The following is a 20,262-nucleotide window of genomic DNA, read 5'->3' as shown; positions in this document are numbered from 1 at the left end:
AGTGTGTCTTTCATGATTTATCATTGTAAATAAAAGCAAGAATCAAGTTGTGCCATACACACCCAACTGATACACATGATGTCAACATGTTTAAAGGGGTGCTCCATTCTTTTTTGACATTTTCATATAATTTCTATGGCATTCCAGTCGTGTTCCTTGTGTACTAAAATTTGAAAAATTCAAATTATGTATGTATGTTTTAACATCAAAATGCTATTTTCTCAAGCCCTTCGAAAAACTTTTTCCCTGTGACCAAACATAGGTCGTTACTACATATAAACTCGGTAAATTTGGTTCAGAGAGTCACACAATAACACAAACTTATTAAACAATCAATCAGGGTTGTCTCTGATTCTGTTTGTGATATTCATGGACAGAATCTCAAGGCACAGCTATGGGGAGGAAGGGGTCCGGTTTGGAGACCTCAGAATTGCATCTCTGCTTTTTGCAGATGATGTGGCTCTACTGGCTCTATCACACCGTGACCTCCAGCATACACTGGGGTGGTTTGCAGCCAAATGTGAAGTCGGTATGAGAGTCAGCACCTCCAAGTCTGAGGCCATGGTTCTCTGCTTGAAAACATTGGATTGCTCCCTCTGGGTTGGGAGAGAGTTACTGCCCCAAGCAAAGGAGCTTGAGTATCTTGTTCTTGGTCTTGTTCATGACTGAGTGTAAAATGGAAAGCGTGCGATGGATTGGTGGTTTGGTGTGGCATCTGCAGTGATGAGGGCACTATGCCAGACTGTCATGGTGAAGAGGGGGCTGAGCCGGGAAGGCAAAGTTTTCGATTGATGTGACTGATAGAATGAGATCGCACATTCAAGCAGCCAAATTGAGTTTCCCTCACAGGATGGCTGGGCTCAGCCTTAGAGATAGGGTGAGGAGCTCAGACATCCAGAGGGAGCTCGAAGTAGAGCTACTGCTCCTTTGCGTCAAAAGGGGAGGTTCTGTGGGCACATCCAACTGGTGGGAGGCCCTGGGGTAGATCCAGAACATGCTGGTGGGATTACATTTCTCATTTGGCCTGGGAAAGCCTTGGGATCCCCCACGAAGAGCTGGAAAGCATTCCTGCATGAGGGACATTTGGAGTACTCAGCCCACTGCCCCTGCAACCCAGTCCTGGATAAGCAGATGAAAATGGATGGATGGATGGATGGATGGATGGATAACTAAAACATAATGTCAGTGGTAGACCAGCAACAGTGATTAAAATTGCTGTTTCTGTCAATGGAGTCTGGTGGCTTTGAAGAGGGCGATGTAACAGCCTCAGTTCCCAATTGGAAAGGTAAAGTAAAACGGTAAAATTATCTTAATAAAGCGTACACTTAAACTGATATAGTTTTTTTATGTGGTCCTTTTTTTTTTGTGTGTATTTTGCGTTTAATGGACAGGACAGGTAAGCATGGAGGAGGGAGAGAGGGAGAGAGAGAGGGGGATGGCATGCAGCAAAGGGCAACAGGCTGGATTCGAACCCGGGCCGCTGTGGCAACAGCCTTGTACATGGGGCGCCTGCTCTACCACTAAGCCACCAACGCCCCATGTGGTCCTATTTTTAGGTGGTTAAAATACAGTCTACTGCTGCCTCTGGTTAATTTGTTTGTGTTGCTGTGTGACTTTTGGAATCAAACAAAGTGGTGTCCACAGCAGTAAGTTGCCTAGCTTTTGTGCCTTTAACCTCCTGTCTGCTTCTCCAAACTGGAAGCGTGGCGACCATCATGTAAATGTAGGTAATGCTAAGGATTGATAAATGTGTTTCCATAATACAAATGCAGTGTTATATTAAATGTCAATGTATCTGGTTAAATAAAGGTTTAATAATAGTAAAACAGACCCATCTTCCACCTCTACGCTCAAATCTTTCAAGCTAACACTTTCCTCACTCTCCAACAGTCAGTGAACAGCGTGTCTAAGGACTGAGGGAGGGGAGGCCATCAGCGCTGTGACCTACGTCACCGCTTTTTGCTAACAGCTGAGTGGGAGCTTCCATTTGAAAAACACAAAAAAGTATGCAGATGGACCTGCCCTTTAAATAAACATACATAAATGAGAGCCTTGTATCATCAAATATTAGAAAAAGGAAGATAACACTGAAATAAATCATAACACAGACATGTCCTGCAGTCTGCTCACAAAGTGGATGCCTGGACTCCCACAGGGCCCAGGTCCTCCTCTCTGCTCTGCTGGACTGGACTGGGCTGGGTGAGGCTGTCCATGGCTGACAGAATGGAGGAGAAAAAGTGTTCAGTGTGGGTCTCCAGAGCTCCAGATTGCCTCTCAATCAGCAGCAGGGTGTCTCTTAAAACTGCAAACGCACAGAGAGAATGCAGGAAGATTTAGTGAGGAAATAATGAGATGAAGTGTGTGTTGATAATGTTGCATGATAGAGACTGACGTGGGGACATGGTCCTGATGCAGCTGAGGAGAAGCCGTCCGGTATGCAGAACACAGGAGGTCAGGGGCTGATGGCTGCTCACTTCCCTCTGAAATCTCTGTAAACAAGAGTGTCACATTACACTGTCAGCAGAACACAGCGGGCAAGAAGGGAATAATAACTGAGTTTTCCACCTTATTGAAGGAATACTTCATCCACAAAATGATTATTTGTAAATCAGTTAGTCATGCCGTGTTATCTTCTATTTGAAAACTTTGTTTTTCGTGCATACCTCTGCTGAATGAAGAATCGAAAAACAGGAAATTCTTGATTAATTGAAGTCATAGGGGTCCACATTTAACAACAGCAAAACTATATCAAAACATTTGTTTACAAACTCACAAAACTCATGCAGTATGATCTAGGTCTCATTGACTTTAACAGTATAATGCAAATCTCATTTATCAGTCCCTCTAGGATGTTGCAATAATGCAAATGGATGGATGGATGGACAATTAACGCAAATTCAGCTAATCCCTGTGAAAGTTATTAACAGGTTTAATATCAGAGTCTACCGGTGTCAGTTATGGTGTGAGAGTAACGGATCAGTGTCGAATGTTAAGTGCTGCTGCGGGGCTTCAGCCCAAACAGCAGAATATGACGAGTAGGGATGAAATTGTGTTGTGCTGTGTTAGCTCATGCTAAGCGGGCAGAGAGAGAAGAGGGAAAGCAGCTCATGGAGACAGTCCTTCAGCACTGTGTTAAAAAGTGTTTATTGTCAGTGATAAGCTGTTGATGGATTTGCTGAGGAAACACTTTTCTTTTCCACTGCAACGAAGATGAAACTTGACCTAAAACACAGTGAGAAACCTGCGCAGGAGGGGTGGGGACAAAATTCGATACAGCACAGTCTTGCGATATTTTGCATGGTGATATTGTATTGATATATGGGCACCAAGTATCAATCTTTTATTATATACATCATTAATTTTAATCCAACTTTTGGTACTAGAATAATAAAATCAACTGCTTTTTTGGTCCATTAGATGATGCTGATGTTTTATTTCCTGCTGAGGTCAGCAGAGGTCTCAGTCAGCAGCATTTGGCAGAAAGTTAATCAAAACAGAGATGGAGGCACCGGAGAAAGAAATCAGAAATGTGCCACTGGCGTTTAAATCAAATGTCTGGACGTATTTTGGATTTTTTTCACACAAAAGAAAAGAAGGACTTGGATATTACACATGCAATTTGCAAGCAGTGTCATATGAGAATAAAATACTCTGGGAATACTAAAAACATGAGGGCTCACCTCACACTCCACCATCCAGAGATACTGTAGCGTTAGCCACTGATGGCCAAGCTAATGCTAAACCTGCTCCACCGACAAACCAACCAAAACTGGACACAATTAGCTCGACAAAACTACCATCCAACTCTGAGAGCGAAGAAAATAGCAAAGACCATCACCTACTTAATGTGCAAAGATCTACGTCCATACAGCGTTGTTGAACACAAAGGCTTTTGTTACATGCTAAAAACACTAGAACCCAGGTTTGTGACTCTGTCCCAACGTTTTTTTACCAACACGGCCATACCCAAGCTCTACAGAGAAATTAAGCATAAAGTTGAGGAATCTTTGAGTACAGCACTTAGGGTGGCATTAACTTGTGACGCCTGGACTTTAAGGTCAGTGGATTCATATGTGACTATAACGGCACATTATCTCACAGAGAACTGGCAACTGCTGTCTCACATTCTCCAAACTAGAGCAGTAAACAAAAGTCACACCAGAGCAGAACTCCTGCAAAATGCAGCACAAGAATGGGGGGCTCCACTTTATTTTGTTTCAGTGTGGGCTGTATCTGATTAACTAGATCATTGCATAAATTAGTATTTATTTCTAGTTTAGTATTTAGTTGGTTTGTTTATTGTAGAATTCCAGTTGGAAAATGTATGCGTGTTTACTTATTTTCATTTTAATATCTAATAAACCACACAGTTCCTACTTTGTTCAGTGTTTCTCCACAGGGCTGCAAAGAGCAAGAACCTTATGGAGGCACACAGAACCAAAGACAACTAGTGAAAGTGAAACTGACAGATACTAGACAGATACTTCACTGTCAGGTTCACCACAGATGACAGTCGGCCTGGAGCCTATTTTATGAGTTGAAGAGTGACCAGCGTTTCTCTCAGCAGAGCCACAGGTGGAGTCATGGTCATAAATGTGTTTCCACCTATGCAGAAACCCAGTGTAGTACAAACAAATCCACTCTGGAGTATAAAATTGCTTTGAGGCTCAGTCCTCACCTGATACTCAGCCAGAGACGATCTCACACTGTCTATGTCCACAGTGGGCGGAGCCAGCAGCTCCATCTTCTCTGACACTGTATACAGCTGCTGGATGAGCTGCTCCAGGTGTGAACAGAAGACCTGAAACACACACAACATTCATGGCTTGCTTTTACCATGTGATGCTCAAGTCACAATGTGCATCTGAGATAAAATCCTGCAGATTTTACATTTCAGGTACAGTCGGAACACTATGAAGGCAGTGTTGTCTCATACTGTCATGTTTAGGAATATTACTGTCACACTCTTGTATGGAAGGTCAGATGTTGCCTCTACCTGGATGTGTTGCATCAGGGAGTCACTTTGCTCCTGTTCTTCTTGGCTGCTTGTCTGGCTGCCAGGCAAGGTGAGGCCAGACAGCTGCTCCACCAAAACCTCCACCTCTCTGAGACTAGATGAACTCAGTCCCCCTCCTACAGGCTCCACCAAGACACCAGAACTTCTTCTTACTCCCTCACAGGCCCTGTGAGCCGCTGCTGATGGACAGGACACAGACATTTTTCAGTGCTGTAAGGACCAAAAACTAAATTCCATTCACCTCCATTGTGTTGGGGAGGAGGCAGAAATCTCAGAGACAAATTTCTCCAAACCTGGACAAACTACAATTACCACATCAAGGTTGTATTTCTACACCAACCAGTCAAGCTGCAGTTTAAATCCATGTCTGTCCAGACTCATATGTAGCCAAGACAGTAGACAAAATGGATGCTTCACACACATCTTCCCCACTGGCAGCACAGAAGATCTATACAATCAGCACATGGCAGACACCCAAGATTAGTGTCACCAATTCAGCATCTGACCAAACCACCACCACCGTTATGCTGAATGATTCAATGTAAATACTGTAGCACCAAAATAAAGGAGAGACACTCTTGGTAAAGATGGTAAAAAGGCCGTTATCCTTTTCTCATATTCTGAGCCAAAAACCTTAACTTCAGTGGAACAATGCTGATCCTCTATCTTGTTGTCTTTGATGGTGACAGCAATGAAATGCAGTTTATCACGCTTACACTGGGACCTGTAAATTTTGGCTTGTAATTTAAGCTTTTCATCAACCTTCTCAACAATAAAATGATGAATATATCCCTCCAATGCATAGTTTAGTCCCTTTTGGTTACTTCTCAATGACATCTGATCATTATGTCTCCAAAAATCATCAATTCCCTCCTGCGAAATGCCGTGTACTTTGACACCTGCCATAACGCCCGGTCACCGAATGTTGATATTTTGTCCGAGTGAATGGAGAGGGCGTGGCTTAGCCATAGGTCAATTGGCCAGTTAAGTAGTTTTGCACAACATCATGATGTCACTATGAAGCTGACCTTGAACTTTTGAATATAAAATGTCATCACTTCATCATTTTATCCTATTAAACATTTGTGTCAGTGACCTTTGACCACCAAAATCTAATGAGTTCATCCTTGAGTCTACGTGGATGTTTGTGGCTAATTTGAGGACATTCCCTTAAGGCATTCTTGAGACATTGTGTTTCGGAGAATGGGACAGATGGACGTACAGACATGCGTATGTATGTACGGATAACCCAAAAAGTAATCCGGCTACCTCCAGCTGCTGGCGTGGAGGTATAATAAAATCAAAACTATCTGCATGGGGAGATATTACTCAAGAGCAAGAGAGAAAATATGTTCTGTTCTAATGTGTTGAACTGACTATGGACAGGAGGTGGTTGTTTTGTTTGTGGACATGTGTGTGCATGAAACTGTAAGTTGGTGCACTGTGCACATATAAACAGTACATAACTACTGCACCAACAGGTGTTGTAAATATTCAGTGCTTGTTGTTTATATGTTGGTTAGTATTTGTTCAGAGTTACCCTGCATCTATGTTTGGCCAATAGAGGGAGGCATGAGCTAACAGCACATTTATTTATCCATCCTACAATATGTTGATGTGGAGAGGAAAGATCCTTACTGTTAATAATAATCCTTATTCCATAAAGTCGTTTATTATTTTTCCAGATTAAAGTGCACAGGTTCTGCTGGCACCGTCATTTCTGCTGTCCATCTATTAGAAGGTTGATCCCTGGCCCCTGCAGTCTGCGTGCTGAAGTGCCCTTCGGCAAGATAATGAACCCCAAATTGCTCCTGATAACTGTGTCATTGCTGTGTGAGTGTGTGTGAATGGTTAATGCTCCCGATGAGTAGGTGGCACCTTGTATGGTAGCCTCGGCCTTCAGTGTATAAATGTGTGTGTGAATGGGTGAAACGTGCTTGTTTTGTTAAGCGCTTTGAGTGGTCACTAAGACTAGAAATGCTTCTAACGTACCCGTCTGAGCAGCACTCCTCTCCTCTCTATCCATCTCATCTTTTCCTTCATCTGAGTGTTGACTGCCGCCCTCCAGCTCTTTGACCTTTGCCTCGTCCTCCTCGTCTCCAGCCTCCTGTTTCTCAAGTAGGGTGACGGAGGAGAGAATGGAGGTGATGCCTGGCTCCAGTGACTCCCAGCTGGCTGTGACAGGCCGGCTCAGCTGGGCCGTCACCTCTCTCACCTGCATACAAGGACCAAATTCTGTCTTTAGCTGAGGGAATGCAGAAACTACTGAACATTAAAGCTGAAAAACACTGACCCACTGTGTGTGTGTCTGTTCCTGCATTGTCAGGTCTAACTCCACGATGTGCACTTTTGTTTTAAGAGCTAATGATGTATCCATATGATCCAGATTTACAGCCAATTCAGTGCTTGATAGGTTTTAGAGTTGTCATTATCATTTAGCCGACAGAATCAAGGAGGCATTTTTGTGGCTGTCCACTGTATTCTGAGCAGGATATGAATCTGCATACATCTCATAAGGAGGAATTCAAAGAGAAACATTCTTCTTCAACTTCCTGTCCATCCAGTAAGACACACACACACACACACACACACACACACACACACACACACACACACACACACACACACACACACACACACACACACACACTCACACCTGTACTTTTTGGAATTTGTAGATCAGTTTACTATTATTATAATGTGTTGAACAACATTACACAAAGGACCCTATACAGAAAAGAAATGTTTTTCCTTGCTTTTCGCTGATAAGGTCTGGTTGTTACTGTGTGTAACCAAGTCTTGCTTGAAGAGAAGTCTCATTCTGAAATCTCGCTTTCCACATTGTCAAAAATCAGCTAAATATTCAGCCATTACAGTGAAAATCTTTTAGATGACACTAAGCTACACTTTCTGTCCTCCAAACCAACAAACTATTCCTGGCACTCCTTTCTCCAGCTCTCACTTATGTTTCCATTATTGTTTTTATTTTTCTGCAACAAATCCCCTCAGATTTCAGAAGGAGACTTCACCTTGAGAGTAGACTCACAAGTCAGTCTTTAGACGCTTTGCTTAACTAAAGACTGATGTCTTTCTCCCTGATTTTGTGTTTAGATGGGCAGATACAATTTCAGAGTTTAAAAAAACTCCCTACGTTGCAGAACCAATAGTAAATCCGCAGGGCGGTCCTTCGGTGGCTCGCTGAACTCTTGTGCTCGTAAACATAGTCCGACTAGAAACACGTGTAGCGGTACAAAATGGCTCAAGTCGCTGTAAGTCCTTCATTTCCACAATCTTGTGGACTGAGCACACGTTTGATAAAACGGAGTTAAATCTCTCGGCATCCATTTTCAAGCTCTCTGTGTGTTTGTTTCCTTGCGGACGAGAAAAGGGGGAGCGCACATTTCGGGGAGGGCGTGTCCTTTTCAAAAATGCAAGAGGTGTTGCTTTGTTGCCGGCTGTTTTCTCCGGTGTGTTAAACACACTTTAGAAAGGAGTGTCCCCAGACTATCAGAAGGCGACCAATGAAAGGAAAGGAAAAACCTTTGTGGGTTGTTTAGCTTGGGGTATTTCAACGAGTCTCTTGTCATCTCGTCTTAGTCACACACGAGACAGCAACAGCAACTGAGTTCTCTTTATGTCTCCATGGTGAGGAGAGGAGTTGAGCTGCCACAGGAGCAGAGAACAAGAGCTCTCTATGGGAGTTGGCATGTACAAGCAAAGAGCGAGTGGGGGAAAATGCATTTAATTCCATGGGGCGGCGAGGCTGGAAACAGGACAGTGGCGTAAAGTTCCGCAGGGTGGCGTGTCCAGGAGCGCCCGATACACATCTAGCGGCCACTGGTGTGGGGTTGTACACTGAAACTAATAGGGGGATATACTTTGATATACTTTCACATGTATTTTAAAAGTCTGGTTTTAGTTGGACCAACACAATAAATCGGTTTTCTCTAATCTAATCTAAGTGAGAGTGGCTCATAAGTGATAATTAAGAGGGATTAAATCTGTATAAGTCTATACAATGTTTTTAAGCAAAATCCTGCATAGTTTATCTTTAATCCAAAATATGTTATATATATTTACTGTTGAAATCCTTTTAGCAACACATGTATTTGCACACACACACACACACACACACACACACACACACACACACAGATCAAAGTGTATTATATAGATGCACAGTATATATATGTGCAGTGTGTTTCTTTGAGGACACTGGGCACTGTGATGAAACAGGTGTGTTTTCAGTCCATAGTAAAGTAAATGCAATCTAGAAAGAGATTCCACAGTACTGACCTGTCTGGAAAGCAGCTGCAGCTCCTCCAGCTGCTCTGGAAGAGGCCAAAACTCCTCGTCCACCTCCCCACCTACATGCCTTGACTGTGGAAAACCACTGGTGGAGCGGGTAAAAGCAATGGAGGTAGAGGAGGACAGTGCACAGTGCTCATGATGGCAACCTTCAAACTTGTAACGATTCAATCCACCTCTATTCTTAGTGCAGTCCAAACTGTCCAAGGATGAACCTACAGGATCTGTTAGGGAGAGCAAGGTACCAGAAGGCTCACCATCTGAGGATCTGGTGAACCCCTGCAAGTCTGGTGATCTTTGACCCATACTAAGAGACAAATCCAACCCTGACAGACTGGTGGAGCTACAAAGGTGGTCCAATTCAATCCCTGAGTCCTGCAGGTTGGGGTCTGTTTGGAGGACAGAGTCTTCCTGGTGCTTGGAGCTGTCCCCCTCACAGACCAACTGTCCTGGTCTCAGAGGGTAAGTGTAGTCCAGCAGGGCCTGGTACTCCCTGTTTGGGTCCCAGTCTGCAGAGTGCCTGTCTGGTGATGGAGGCAAACCTTTAGGAATGGCACAGGCCCAGTAGTTTGCCTGACAGGGAGACATTGGATGTCCTTTTGAGTGTCCTTCAGTAGAGCCTAGCTTGGTCTCTCCCCCACCTCTACCCTCCTTCCCTCCCAGCCTGTGCTGAGTCTTGCCTGACCTGGAGTACTCTGAGCGAGGGCTGTAGGTTGGATACAGGACAGTGGAGGTCAGCTGCGGCCTAAGAGGTGGGTTTGGTCTCTGGACCTCAAGAATGGAACTCAAGAGGCACCGCTGAGCTGATCTGCTGCCAGGGAGAGGTGATCCAAACGTGGGCTCTTCATGGCTCCGCTTGGCCCGGAGCTCAGAGACAGTCAAGGGTGAGCCCAGGTCTTTTCTTAAGGCTGAGAGAGGTGACATGTCACTGTGAGAGAGACTGAAGCCTTCTGGGGTCAGCACCTCTCTTGTTCTGGTCAAGAAATTCACGTCAGTGTGTTGCAGATTTTCTTCTCTTCTGCTAACACCCAAATGTCTCTCCTGCAAGACAGGAAACTGACAGAATTAAAAAAGGTGAACCAGTCAAGTTGCACTTACAGTGTACATCCATGTCTGTGAAAACATGGATGCTTTACTCATTTTTCTCACTAACCTTTTGGATATAAAATGTCATCACTTCATCACTTTATTCTATCAGACATTTGTGTAAAATTTTGTCATAATTAACATATGAATTTTTGAGTTATGGCCAAAAACATGTTTTGTGAGGTCACAGTGACCTTAAAATTTGACCACCAAAATCTAATCAGTTCATTCTTGAGTCCAAGTGGACATTTGTGTCAAATTTAAGGAAATTGCTATAAGGCCTTCTTGTGATATCACATTCACAAGAATGACATGGACGCAAGGTCACAGTGATCCTGACCTTTGAACACCAAAATCTAATCAGTTCATTCTTGACTCCAAGAGGATGTCTGTGCCATATTGGAAAAAAACAAAAATCCCCTCAGGATATTTGTGAGATATTGTGTTCACAAGAGGACAGATGGGGTCATAGAGTCCTTGGCTTTTGACACATAAATCTAATCAGTTTATCGTTGAGTCCTAGTGGACGTTTGCGCCAAATGACCAGAAATTCCCTCAAGGCATATTTGAGATATCGCTTTCTTGACAATGGGGTAAAAGAACTCCGAATCCGAAAACATAATGCCTCCGGCCATGGATGTTGCTGGTGCAGAGGGATAAAAATAATACTGTAACATTGCTGGCTTCATCTGTCTAATAAAGCAAAGGCCTCTTGGCATTAAGAGATACTGTACACTGTACACCTCTGTTGTGTATGGATCTATTCAGATGTGACAGTTCAGCTCAGTTCAACAGTAATGACAGAAAAGAGGTTTGAGTGTTTTCACTTCTGTTATTGATGAAGTCTTAATTAGTGACCATAGAGAGTGTGAGGGATGGTTACATTTTCTCATCAAAGTCATCATTTATTAGAGAATTCTGCTGCCTGTTTCAGGATGTCTGACAGTGACTACTCCCTGTTCAAAATGACTCAAAGTACACTGTTTTATGTTAACATTGTGGGCCGTTGACATAACTGAAAGCAGAATATTTAGGGACAAAATATTTGTGCAACCATGAAAACAAAGAAGACAGGAAAAAACAAAAAAAGATGTCAAGAATAAAGTTAAAATATTATAAGAGAAAAAGTTGTTTTAAAAGATCAAGTTGTAATGTTATACGAAAAATTGTTAACACCACACAAAGTTTTGTTTCTTTTAAAAACTTTTTTTGGGGGCATTTTTGCCTTTAAAGTGTAGTGCGAAATGGGTAGAGAGAGGAATCAAACCAGTGGCTGCTGCGGTGAGAACATAGTCTTTGTTCATGGGGCGCCCGGTCTACTAGGTGATTTAGTGGGTGCCAAAGACAAAGTTTTATTCCTATATGAAAGCATTGTTAGATTATGAGATGTTTATTTTAATACTTCATTGTGCTAAACAGTTTAGAGAAATCTGGTCTGCATAAAAGTGACAGTATGATATTAAAATTATTAATTATAATCAATTAATTATTATAAGTTATTATTAATTATATTGTAATTCTCTGTGTTCGAGGCTCAGTGAAAAGGCTATTTCCTGTCTCCAGCTCATTCAAAACTCAGCTGCCAGACTTTTAAGCAAATTCTAAGAGACAAAAGAAAAAAGAGACTATCTGTTAGGTAAAGAGTTGATTTTAATTGTTTAATAATTACATTTAAAGGCCCACATGGCCATACTCCTACACACATTATAGATTTACTTATGCCCCATGAGCCTAGTCGTTGTCTGCGCTCCTTAGGTAGGACCCTCCTAACTGCTCCCACAACAAACAGTTAAATTTTCTCACGTTCCAATTAATAAATATAGTCAGTTTCACTGAGAGAAAGGCTAGTCCAATCAGGTGGTGTAGGTCTTTTGAAATAACTATGTCTACCTTATTTCCCAGTAAACCCACTAATGGACATAATTGGAAGTCAACATTCAGTATTTTGCATACAGTATCTTTCACATTTATCCAGAATCTTCTGAGCTTTGGGCAGCGCCAAAGCTGATGCATGAGAGTGCATTCTACTGCCATGACTATCTCTAACTGTTAATGTTTCCTACAGTCATTCTGCTGTTTTCTGCTTCTAACCAAGAAAATAGAAGTAGTGGTTGTCATGTTATAGCCTTATAAAATATTCATCTTTTTAAAAAAATGCTAACTTTTTTGCTCTCAATGTCAGTTTTTCCCTGTGGTATTGAAAATGGTATTGACTAGATATTTTTCAAGATTTGTATAAAAGTTAGAAATTCAAGAATTGTAACAACAGAAGCAGACTACCCAGTACCCTATCACCCTATACAGATTTGGCCTGCAGGCCATAAGTTGAGTATAACTGCAATAAATACTACATTTATTATATGTCACTCACCACATCACATTTACATAATAAAACACACATCTGAAGCAGTCTTTAGTCACCAGAATTCAAAACATGCAGTTTCATTTCCCCTAGAAAGAAAGGGATTCCACAGAATCAGTAGCAATAAACAAATACAATTCACTCTCTGCCCTCCTTACCTTTTCTGTGTGCTTCTGTGGATGTGTCCTCTTTAAGATAGATGTATGTTGTTCTGCAGAGAACAGAGGCCTTCTCATTACATACTGTCTGTCTGTCAGATACCTCGAGGTGGGAGCCATAGTAACACTTTTGTGTGGCCCTCCTCTGTCTCTTTCTCCCTCTGTCTTGCCTCTTTCACTGTCTTTTGTAGTCAGACTCGAGCATCTCCTGCTGTGTTTAAACTCTGGGAGATGCATCCTCCACCTCTGGCTGCATCCCTTAGCTTCCATCGGACAGAGGAAATGTAGGAGGTGTCCTGTCAACTGAAATAATATAACACTTGAGTAACTTTCAGAAGAAAGGTTCCAGTATGTTACTTTGTATGGTCAAAACATTTCATTCTTTTGGTTTCATTCATGCACCTTGAAGGAACCACAAGCTTGTGGCTGAGGTTTTTGTCCAGTGTCTTCTCAACAAACACCATGTTGCTGGGTTGAGGCCCACAGGAGCACTGCAATGACACAAGCAGAGGTACAGTATATAAAGACAAGTTCACTGCATCCATTCATTTTATGGCCACTTGGGGGCAGAAAACACAAAATTGGACAAATTATAACCTTAAGGTTATTATGGCAAACAGTTGCCTCTTTACAGACTCAAGTAATGCACAGGTCTTAAATTGAGACCCACAACAGCAGTTCAAAAACTCAAGCATGATGTCAGTATGTGAGACCACGAGTGAGTGGAGAGATTCACAGGGTGCAAGTTTAGAAAGGGAGGAAGTTATATAAGGGCTGGGTTTGTTCGGTGCAAATCTCTCCTCTGAGACCATTCTGGCACCAGTAAGTTTACTTAAAGTTATTCTGCCAAATTGTTTTAGTTGACTTACTGTTTATATCCTACAATTGTCTACATGCTAAGCATCCTAATTTAATTAGTATCTGACTTTTCTGACAGATTATTTCTTTTTGGAGCTGTGTAATATACTTGCCTGTGCAATCTATTCAAACCCAGTAAGTAAAGCAGATTGTTTAGATTTAGCGAAGAATGGTGTGTATCGTGGTATTCTTGAAATATCGCATTCTTGAAAACTGGACGGACGAAAAGACAGACGCAAAAAGGGATCTGTAAAACTGTTTATTAATGGTATGAGTTTATATCTAGCCAACAGACCGTAATAAGATTTTTTAACCCCACAATATAAATATCAGTATCAGTTAGTCTATGCTACAAAGTTGCACAGAACTGCAGTTCTCTGTAAAATATAAAATATAAATATGTAAGTGTTGCTTTAAGCAGACAACATGCGTAATTACTAGTCTGGGATACCCAGGAGAAGTGGAGATTATAGCTTGAAATCAATAATCCAATCCTTGTAGACATTTATTACAGATAAACACACATATCTGGGTGGTGCATGCACACTTAGTTGCTTAGTGAGTGGAATGTCTCTACCTGTTGTTATGGGATCACTAAACAGCAGGCCTGACAAGCTTCCAGTTGGGTCCAGGCAGTGTAACGATATGCTCACTCCTCACCTGACTGATCTCATTAAGACTGCATGCTCAGGCCTGCCTGTTGTCAATGGACAAACCAAGGACAGTAATGTGGGTCCACAGCAGCAGTGTAGTCAGATCCATAGCCACATTATGTTGAGAACTCAGACATGATTAATATTTTGGAGAAAAGATGCTGGCTCAGCTGCATTTTGTGGAGATAAATATGAAAAAGAAAGATAACAATGACTGAGGGGTCTGCTGCACACTGACTGTCCAATAAAGTGCAAATATGGAACTCTTCCTGTGTGAAATTAAAGTCAATTAAGGGGAATGTTTGAAATTGATATTACTTTGATAATTGATACATCAGATAACTAGAATAGAAACAGGAACATTTTACTAAAGAATGAATAAATCCATAAATAAAGAGACTAAAAAACTAAGAATTTAACTGACATTAAATTAACTAATAACTAGAATTACCGCCCCATGGTTGTATGCCAGTCAAGTATCTCTTACAGTTTACATGTCAGTGAAAAATGGATGCTTCACATGCATCCTCCCCGAGCAGCACAGAAGATCCAATCAGCACAATTTCAAGGTGAACACTCAAAATTAGTGTCACCAATTCAATGACTGACCAAATGTCTCCCCTTCTGATCCTGAGATATGATGGTGAGTAATCGCCTGAAAAGTATTTTATGCATAATATTATGATGTCACAGTGAACCTTAACCTTTGACCTATGACCACCAAAATCTAACCAGTTCATCATTGAGTCCAAGGGGACTTTTGTGTCGAATTTGAAGAGATTTGAAGAGTTCTTGAGATATTGCGTTCATGAGAATGGGACAGACGAATGGACATCCTGAAAACATAATGCCTCCAGCTATGGCTATCGCTGGCGCAGAGGCATAAAATGAACATGGCTCAGTACAGTTTAGGGCTGACCCAAAAAATTAGAAAATTCGAAGCTTTGTTCGATGGTACGGGATTTGATTGTGAAAAAATAAAAAATAAAAAAATAAATAAATTAAATATTCAGCCTTTTTTTTCTCCCGTTTTTTTGGGGGACCTTGAACGCAACACTAACCCCATTGCCTAAAAAAGTTTCACAGTAAAGTAAATCACAGTAAATCAGAGAACAGGGATATTATTATTGCCATGGGTTATTCGAAATGGACAAAGGTATTCTTTACTGGTGAGTTAAGGGAGAATAGCTATCATGTAATTAAAAAAGAAAACATCTCCGACAAGGAAATAGAAAGCCCGACGTGCAATGAATGGAGACCTGTTATCCTGCTTGAACACAGACAGGTAAATTCTTTCAACAATGTGACTAAATAATGATACAATAGATTTTATTGATGTAAAATAATATGCTGATGGTGACATTTTCCACCGGTCCGCTGGCTCTGAGTCTGGTGTCAGTTACACATGCTGCTCTGAGTCACACATCTGTCTGCTTGCACTGCAGTGCATGCCGAGGGTTTTAATTTTTAGTGTTAAATCAAAAGTTAAACACTACTTATCAGCAACCAGAAGTGTTTTCTCATTTGTGAATATTTTTATCTGAATTCTAGGGTTGCAAGAAACTACCTTTTCGCCATAATTTTTAAGTTATTAACTCTGTCCTCTGTCATAGGATCACTGCCTGCCTGTCTGACCTTCTACCAAACTTGTGTTACTCCCCTGCCATCAGCTTCCATCCCCTACAGTCACATTCATTATCCTAGCAATAAAACCCCATTTTTACCACTCTATTTATGAGTCTGTGTTCTGTGTTTGGGTTCACCTTGTTGATTGTAACAATAATACATACTTCAAACCGTAGCTTTAGATGTTTCACATTCGAGCCACTTAAACTCCTGCTTCCATTCTCTCCTAAAGTTTTGTTGCAATTTCGTTTTTCATAGTCCACCTGTTGTGTTTTTGGTTCTTCAGTAAGGAGGGCATTAGCAGTTTGAGTAAGATAAATAAAGCAAACTTCAGTAGGGATTTACATATCGGTAGATAGCTTGCAATGAGTACTGTTTGCTGTTTTCGTAGAATGTTGAACCAAAAGGCGCAAATAAATCTGAGTGTTTCTGGTCCTGTAGTGTTGCACAGGCGAAGGCTTGATGTAAGGAATTTTTTTTAATTTAACCTATATCTATTCAGGTAACCTTACTGAGACACACAGTCTTATTTTCAAGAGAGACCTGATGAAACCTGGTGGCCACATAGGATATTTGGTGGCCACAGGTTAACTTTGTGGTCATGGTTATGTCGAACCCTGAGTATACTCAAGCTGTACCATGCAGTGGAAATTCATCAAAGAAACAGAGTTGCGAGGGATCAGGGAGGCAGTGGGAGGCTGTGATGCAGGTTTTGCGCCACACCTTGCAGTGTGGTCAGTCAGAACAGGAAGAAACACTTTGACACTTCTGCATGGACTCACTGCTGCCTTAGGATAATGTGTGCAGTGTTCTTTGCTCTCTTGGTGGTATCACTTCCCTTTTACTGTGCTTTACATCTGTATTATGAGCTACCTGTGCAGTCCACATGGCAGCAAGAGCAAAATACTTTTGAATTTCAATGCACAGTGAGTGATATCAGTGACCTGCCAACACCAAGCTTGTGTTCACCAACCCAACCAGACTAATGTTTTCTACCAAAACATATTAAAGGTCTCTTCTCTGTTGCAGCTTTATAGTTTGTTAAAACAAACAGTGCATGAGGATCAGATCACACGAGCCTGTTTATAAAATGATACAACACTCTGTAATGAGGACAATTTGAAAATGTCAGTGATAACAGGATCACCACATATTTTTCTGTATTTTCCTGTCTTGTTATTCTCTTGATAACAGGGTTTTGGGTGAGCCCCTCACACTATCCTACATTGTGTTCGTGTGCCTGGTTTCCATGGTGATGGCCTAGAGAGGGTGGTGCTAGTCTCAAGAGGGAAGTGTCAATCAAAGGCTACAACAGAACAATAACCCCTGGTTTTTAAACTTGCTTCTCTGTTGATGTGTGTGATCTGCTGTGAATTATATGATACACTGCAAAATACCTGCACTCAGTGGATCATGCTTTAATCGTGTTGTTCAGCAGCAGACAGCCACGTGCAAAGCCTATCTGCAGTATTTGAAAAGAAGAAGTGATCTAAGCAACATCACTATTACAAATAATAAACTCGGTACATGAAACAGCACCAGGTTATATTCCACATACTGTTCAAAGACAAACAGACTCCAGAGACAGCAGCACAACTAAAGATTTTCTACAATTTAGAGACAATTTATGTGTTTGAGAATTGTTTGGGATGGTTATTTATATACATTATAAGTTATTTGCCTTTTTAAACTTAGTCAACTAAAAAAGTCTGGAGCTGCTCCACAGACAATGAATGGTGAAAGATGTTCTAGATGACACTGAGAGCCCAGTGGAATACTCTGAGTATATGGATGCAATTTTATTTTTTCAGAACTGAGGACACTATAATAGAATACACCTCATTTGGATACAAAAAAAGAAGATAAACCTTCTGTGGGTTCACGTAATTAGGCTCCCCATAATTGTAGGGGTGGGGACCACCAGAGGCCCCATGATACAATATTATCACAATACTTAATTCTGATGACAATTTTATTGTGATTTTAAATCTTTGTCGCTATGCTGAGTATTGTGATAGCATATATTACGATTTATTACCTTTTTTCTGACTGCAAATTATGTCCCCAAAGGAAAACTTTGTCCACATCATTTTTATCCATATGACAAAGTTTTCAGTCTGTTCATCTCACTTCAGTCATTTTTATTGTAGCAAAATGTATCTGGTGGACTGAAAAAGGCAATTGATTTCATTATTCCAGTAGGCTACTAAAAGTTTAATTTGTATATGCATTATAAATGTATAATAAAAAAAACGATACTTGGCGCCACCAGTGTATCAATACAATATTGTCACACAAAATTTTGCAATACTATGCTGTATCGATTTTTTTTCTCCCACCCTTAATTCATTGTCTATGGAGCAGTTCCAGACTTTATACGTAATGACATCACAGGTTTGAGACTGTCTTCTCTGGTTTCTGGCTTATGTTCACAAATATTAATCCAACATTCCTAGACCATGGAAATAACATATTGCAATTCTTAATTTAAATGATTAATCAAAGTCAAAATTGCTGTGTATTCTGTAAATCCACATATCAGTTAACTGACCAATTGTTTTAACTCTAGACTTGTTGACAGACTCTAGGCGAGTGATTCTGAAACTTTTCTCTGCCATGCCCTGCTTTGGACGCCTTGCTAGCCTCAGAGTACTCTTGATTCAGATTCACAGGCTATTTTCACAGCAGACATTTTGACCTGTCACAATAACAACAGCATTGGTTATATTATTACTTAAACAGGTCAAACATTTCTGCTGTGAAAAGGTAAATTCAACTTAAGCGTTTGCTCCTTTTTCCCCTCAGTTCATATGCCTGTTCATACTTTGTATCTATTTTCCCGATAACTATGGTGTATTCCATTTGCACTGGGAAGTTGGAATTTCGGAGTTCCCAGTCGCAAATTTCAACTGGATTGCCCCCTGATGTCAGATTTCCAACTTGGAAAGTCAGAGGAACCTCACCAACCCCAACTTCATGTTTTTACCATGAGCTGAATTATTTGCAGAGGTCTGCAATTGCGATTTGAGTGGACAATATCGCGATTGCGATTACAATATCATAAAAAAATGGTATCATTAGTCTTCTTGCTTGATTCAGTGTTTCCCCTACATTATATTAGGGGGGCACTGACCTGACCTGACATAGTTATTGTTATGGACAGTGTGTAAATGACCATCAACAGACTGAGCACAGTCAAACACGCTGCTCACACAGCAGCGCAACAGGGCACTGTACCTACAGCAGAGCGAGCCTGTGTTGCGCCGGGTGGTCACCTGACCATACGTGCTGCACACACCAGGATAGCTTGTGGGCGTGATGTCAACAAACTCCACACACTACAGGAGAAGCAGTCATGTCCACAGCCACACAAGTTATTTATTTACATTAAATCGCAGCCTTTTACGTGGTTATGTAATCGCACAGCCTGAAATCGCGATTGCACCTGTGATTAGATTAATTGTGCAGCACTAGTTTCACCTAAAAAAAAAAAAATATTGTTTTTATGGCACCACTCGTCACAAAGGGGCTTTCAACTACGGTGACCAACGTGAAAGTATGAAAATGAGGAAACGCGAAAACGCAAATGGCCAGAACTGGAGTCAGTGTGTGGGTTGTCCGTTCTGGGCTACTGTAGAAACATGGCATTGCAACATCTATTAATGAAGACCCACTCCCTATGTAGATATGAACAGCTCATTCTAGGGTAACAAAAACATGACAATTCTTCTTTTTAAGGGGGCTATATATACTAAAGAATAAACAGAAAAATACACCCATAATTTTTATTAAATTCAATTTCTGCCAATATATCCCCTTTAATTCTTCCCAGTGATGACAGTGTTGGCAGCCAGAATAGGCAAGGTCCAACATTAACGGTTGCCCGAATGCCCGGGGCAAGTAAAAATAGCCGGCAGGCCAACAGACCCTGCGCAGACATGACCGATCGGGCAAGCAGCACCGACTCGGATTTTTTATTTTTTTCCCCTAATCGCAGGGCAGGAATTATACCACGGCCAAACGGCCAGTGCCGTAATCCATAGCATGTCCTGTTTTTTTAACATTAACATGACAAACAGCAAGGCTACGGCTAACAAGTTAACGTACTGACACTCCTCAGACAGACACAGACACACACACACACACAGACACACACACATACCGGACAGCCTCTCAGTCCTTAGCCGCTAACGT

General features: G+C 41.4%; 1 protein-coding gene across 2 annotated transcripts in view; it reads right to left on the bottom strand.

Annotated features, from left to right (window-relative positions):
* Positions 1–1,355: 1,355 nt before the first annotated feature.
* cep68 (centrosomal protein 68) overlaps positions 1,356–20,262 on the bottom strand; it is a 22,547-nt gene continuing 3,640 nt past the window's right edge. Inside the window, exons 2-9 of one of the 2 annotated variants that reach the window (XM_050070685.1) lie at positions 13,334–13,422; positions 12,932–13,234; positions 9,314–10,366; positions 7,010–7,232; positions 4,997–5,196; positions 4,679–4,801; positions 2,393–2,489; positions 1,356–2,302 (exon numbers count right to left, since the gene is read on the bottom strand). In XM_050070685.1, the coding sequence (XP_049926642.1) occupies positions 2,127–2,302; positions 2,393–2,489; positions 4,679–4,801; positions 4,997–5,196; positions 7,010–7,232; positions 9,314–10,366; positions 12,932–13,201 (2,142 nt within the window). In that variant the 5' untranslated portion in view covers positions 13,202–13,234; positions 13,334–13,422 and the 3' untranslated portion in view covers positions 1,356–2,126. The remainder of the gene's footprint in view (positions 2,303–2,392; positions 2,490–4,678; positions 4,802–4,996; positions 5,197–7,009; positions 7,233–9,313; positions 10,367–12,931; positions 13,235–13,333; positions 13,423–20,262) is intronic. The other variant, XM_050070686.1, reaches the window with a different exon arrangement.

The sequence above is a fragment of the Epinephelus moara genome, chromosome 19, assembly GCF_006386435.1.
Source record: "Epinephelus moara isolate mb chromosome 19, YSFRI_EMoa_1.0, whole genome shotgun sequence".
NCBI lineage: Eukaryota > Metazoa > Chordata > Actinopteri > Perciformes > Serranidae > Epinephelus > Epinephelus moara.
This window is presented reverse-complemented; position numbering and strand designations above follow the sequence as displayed.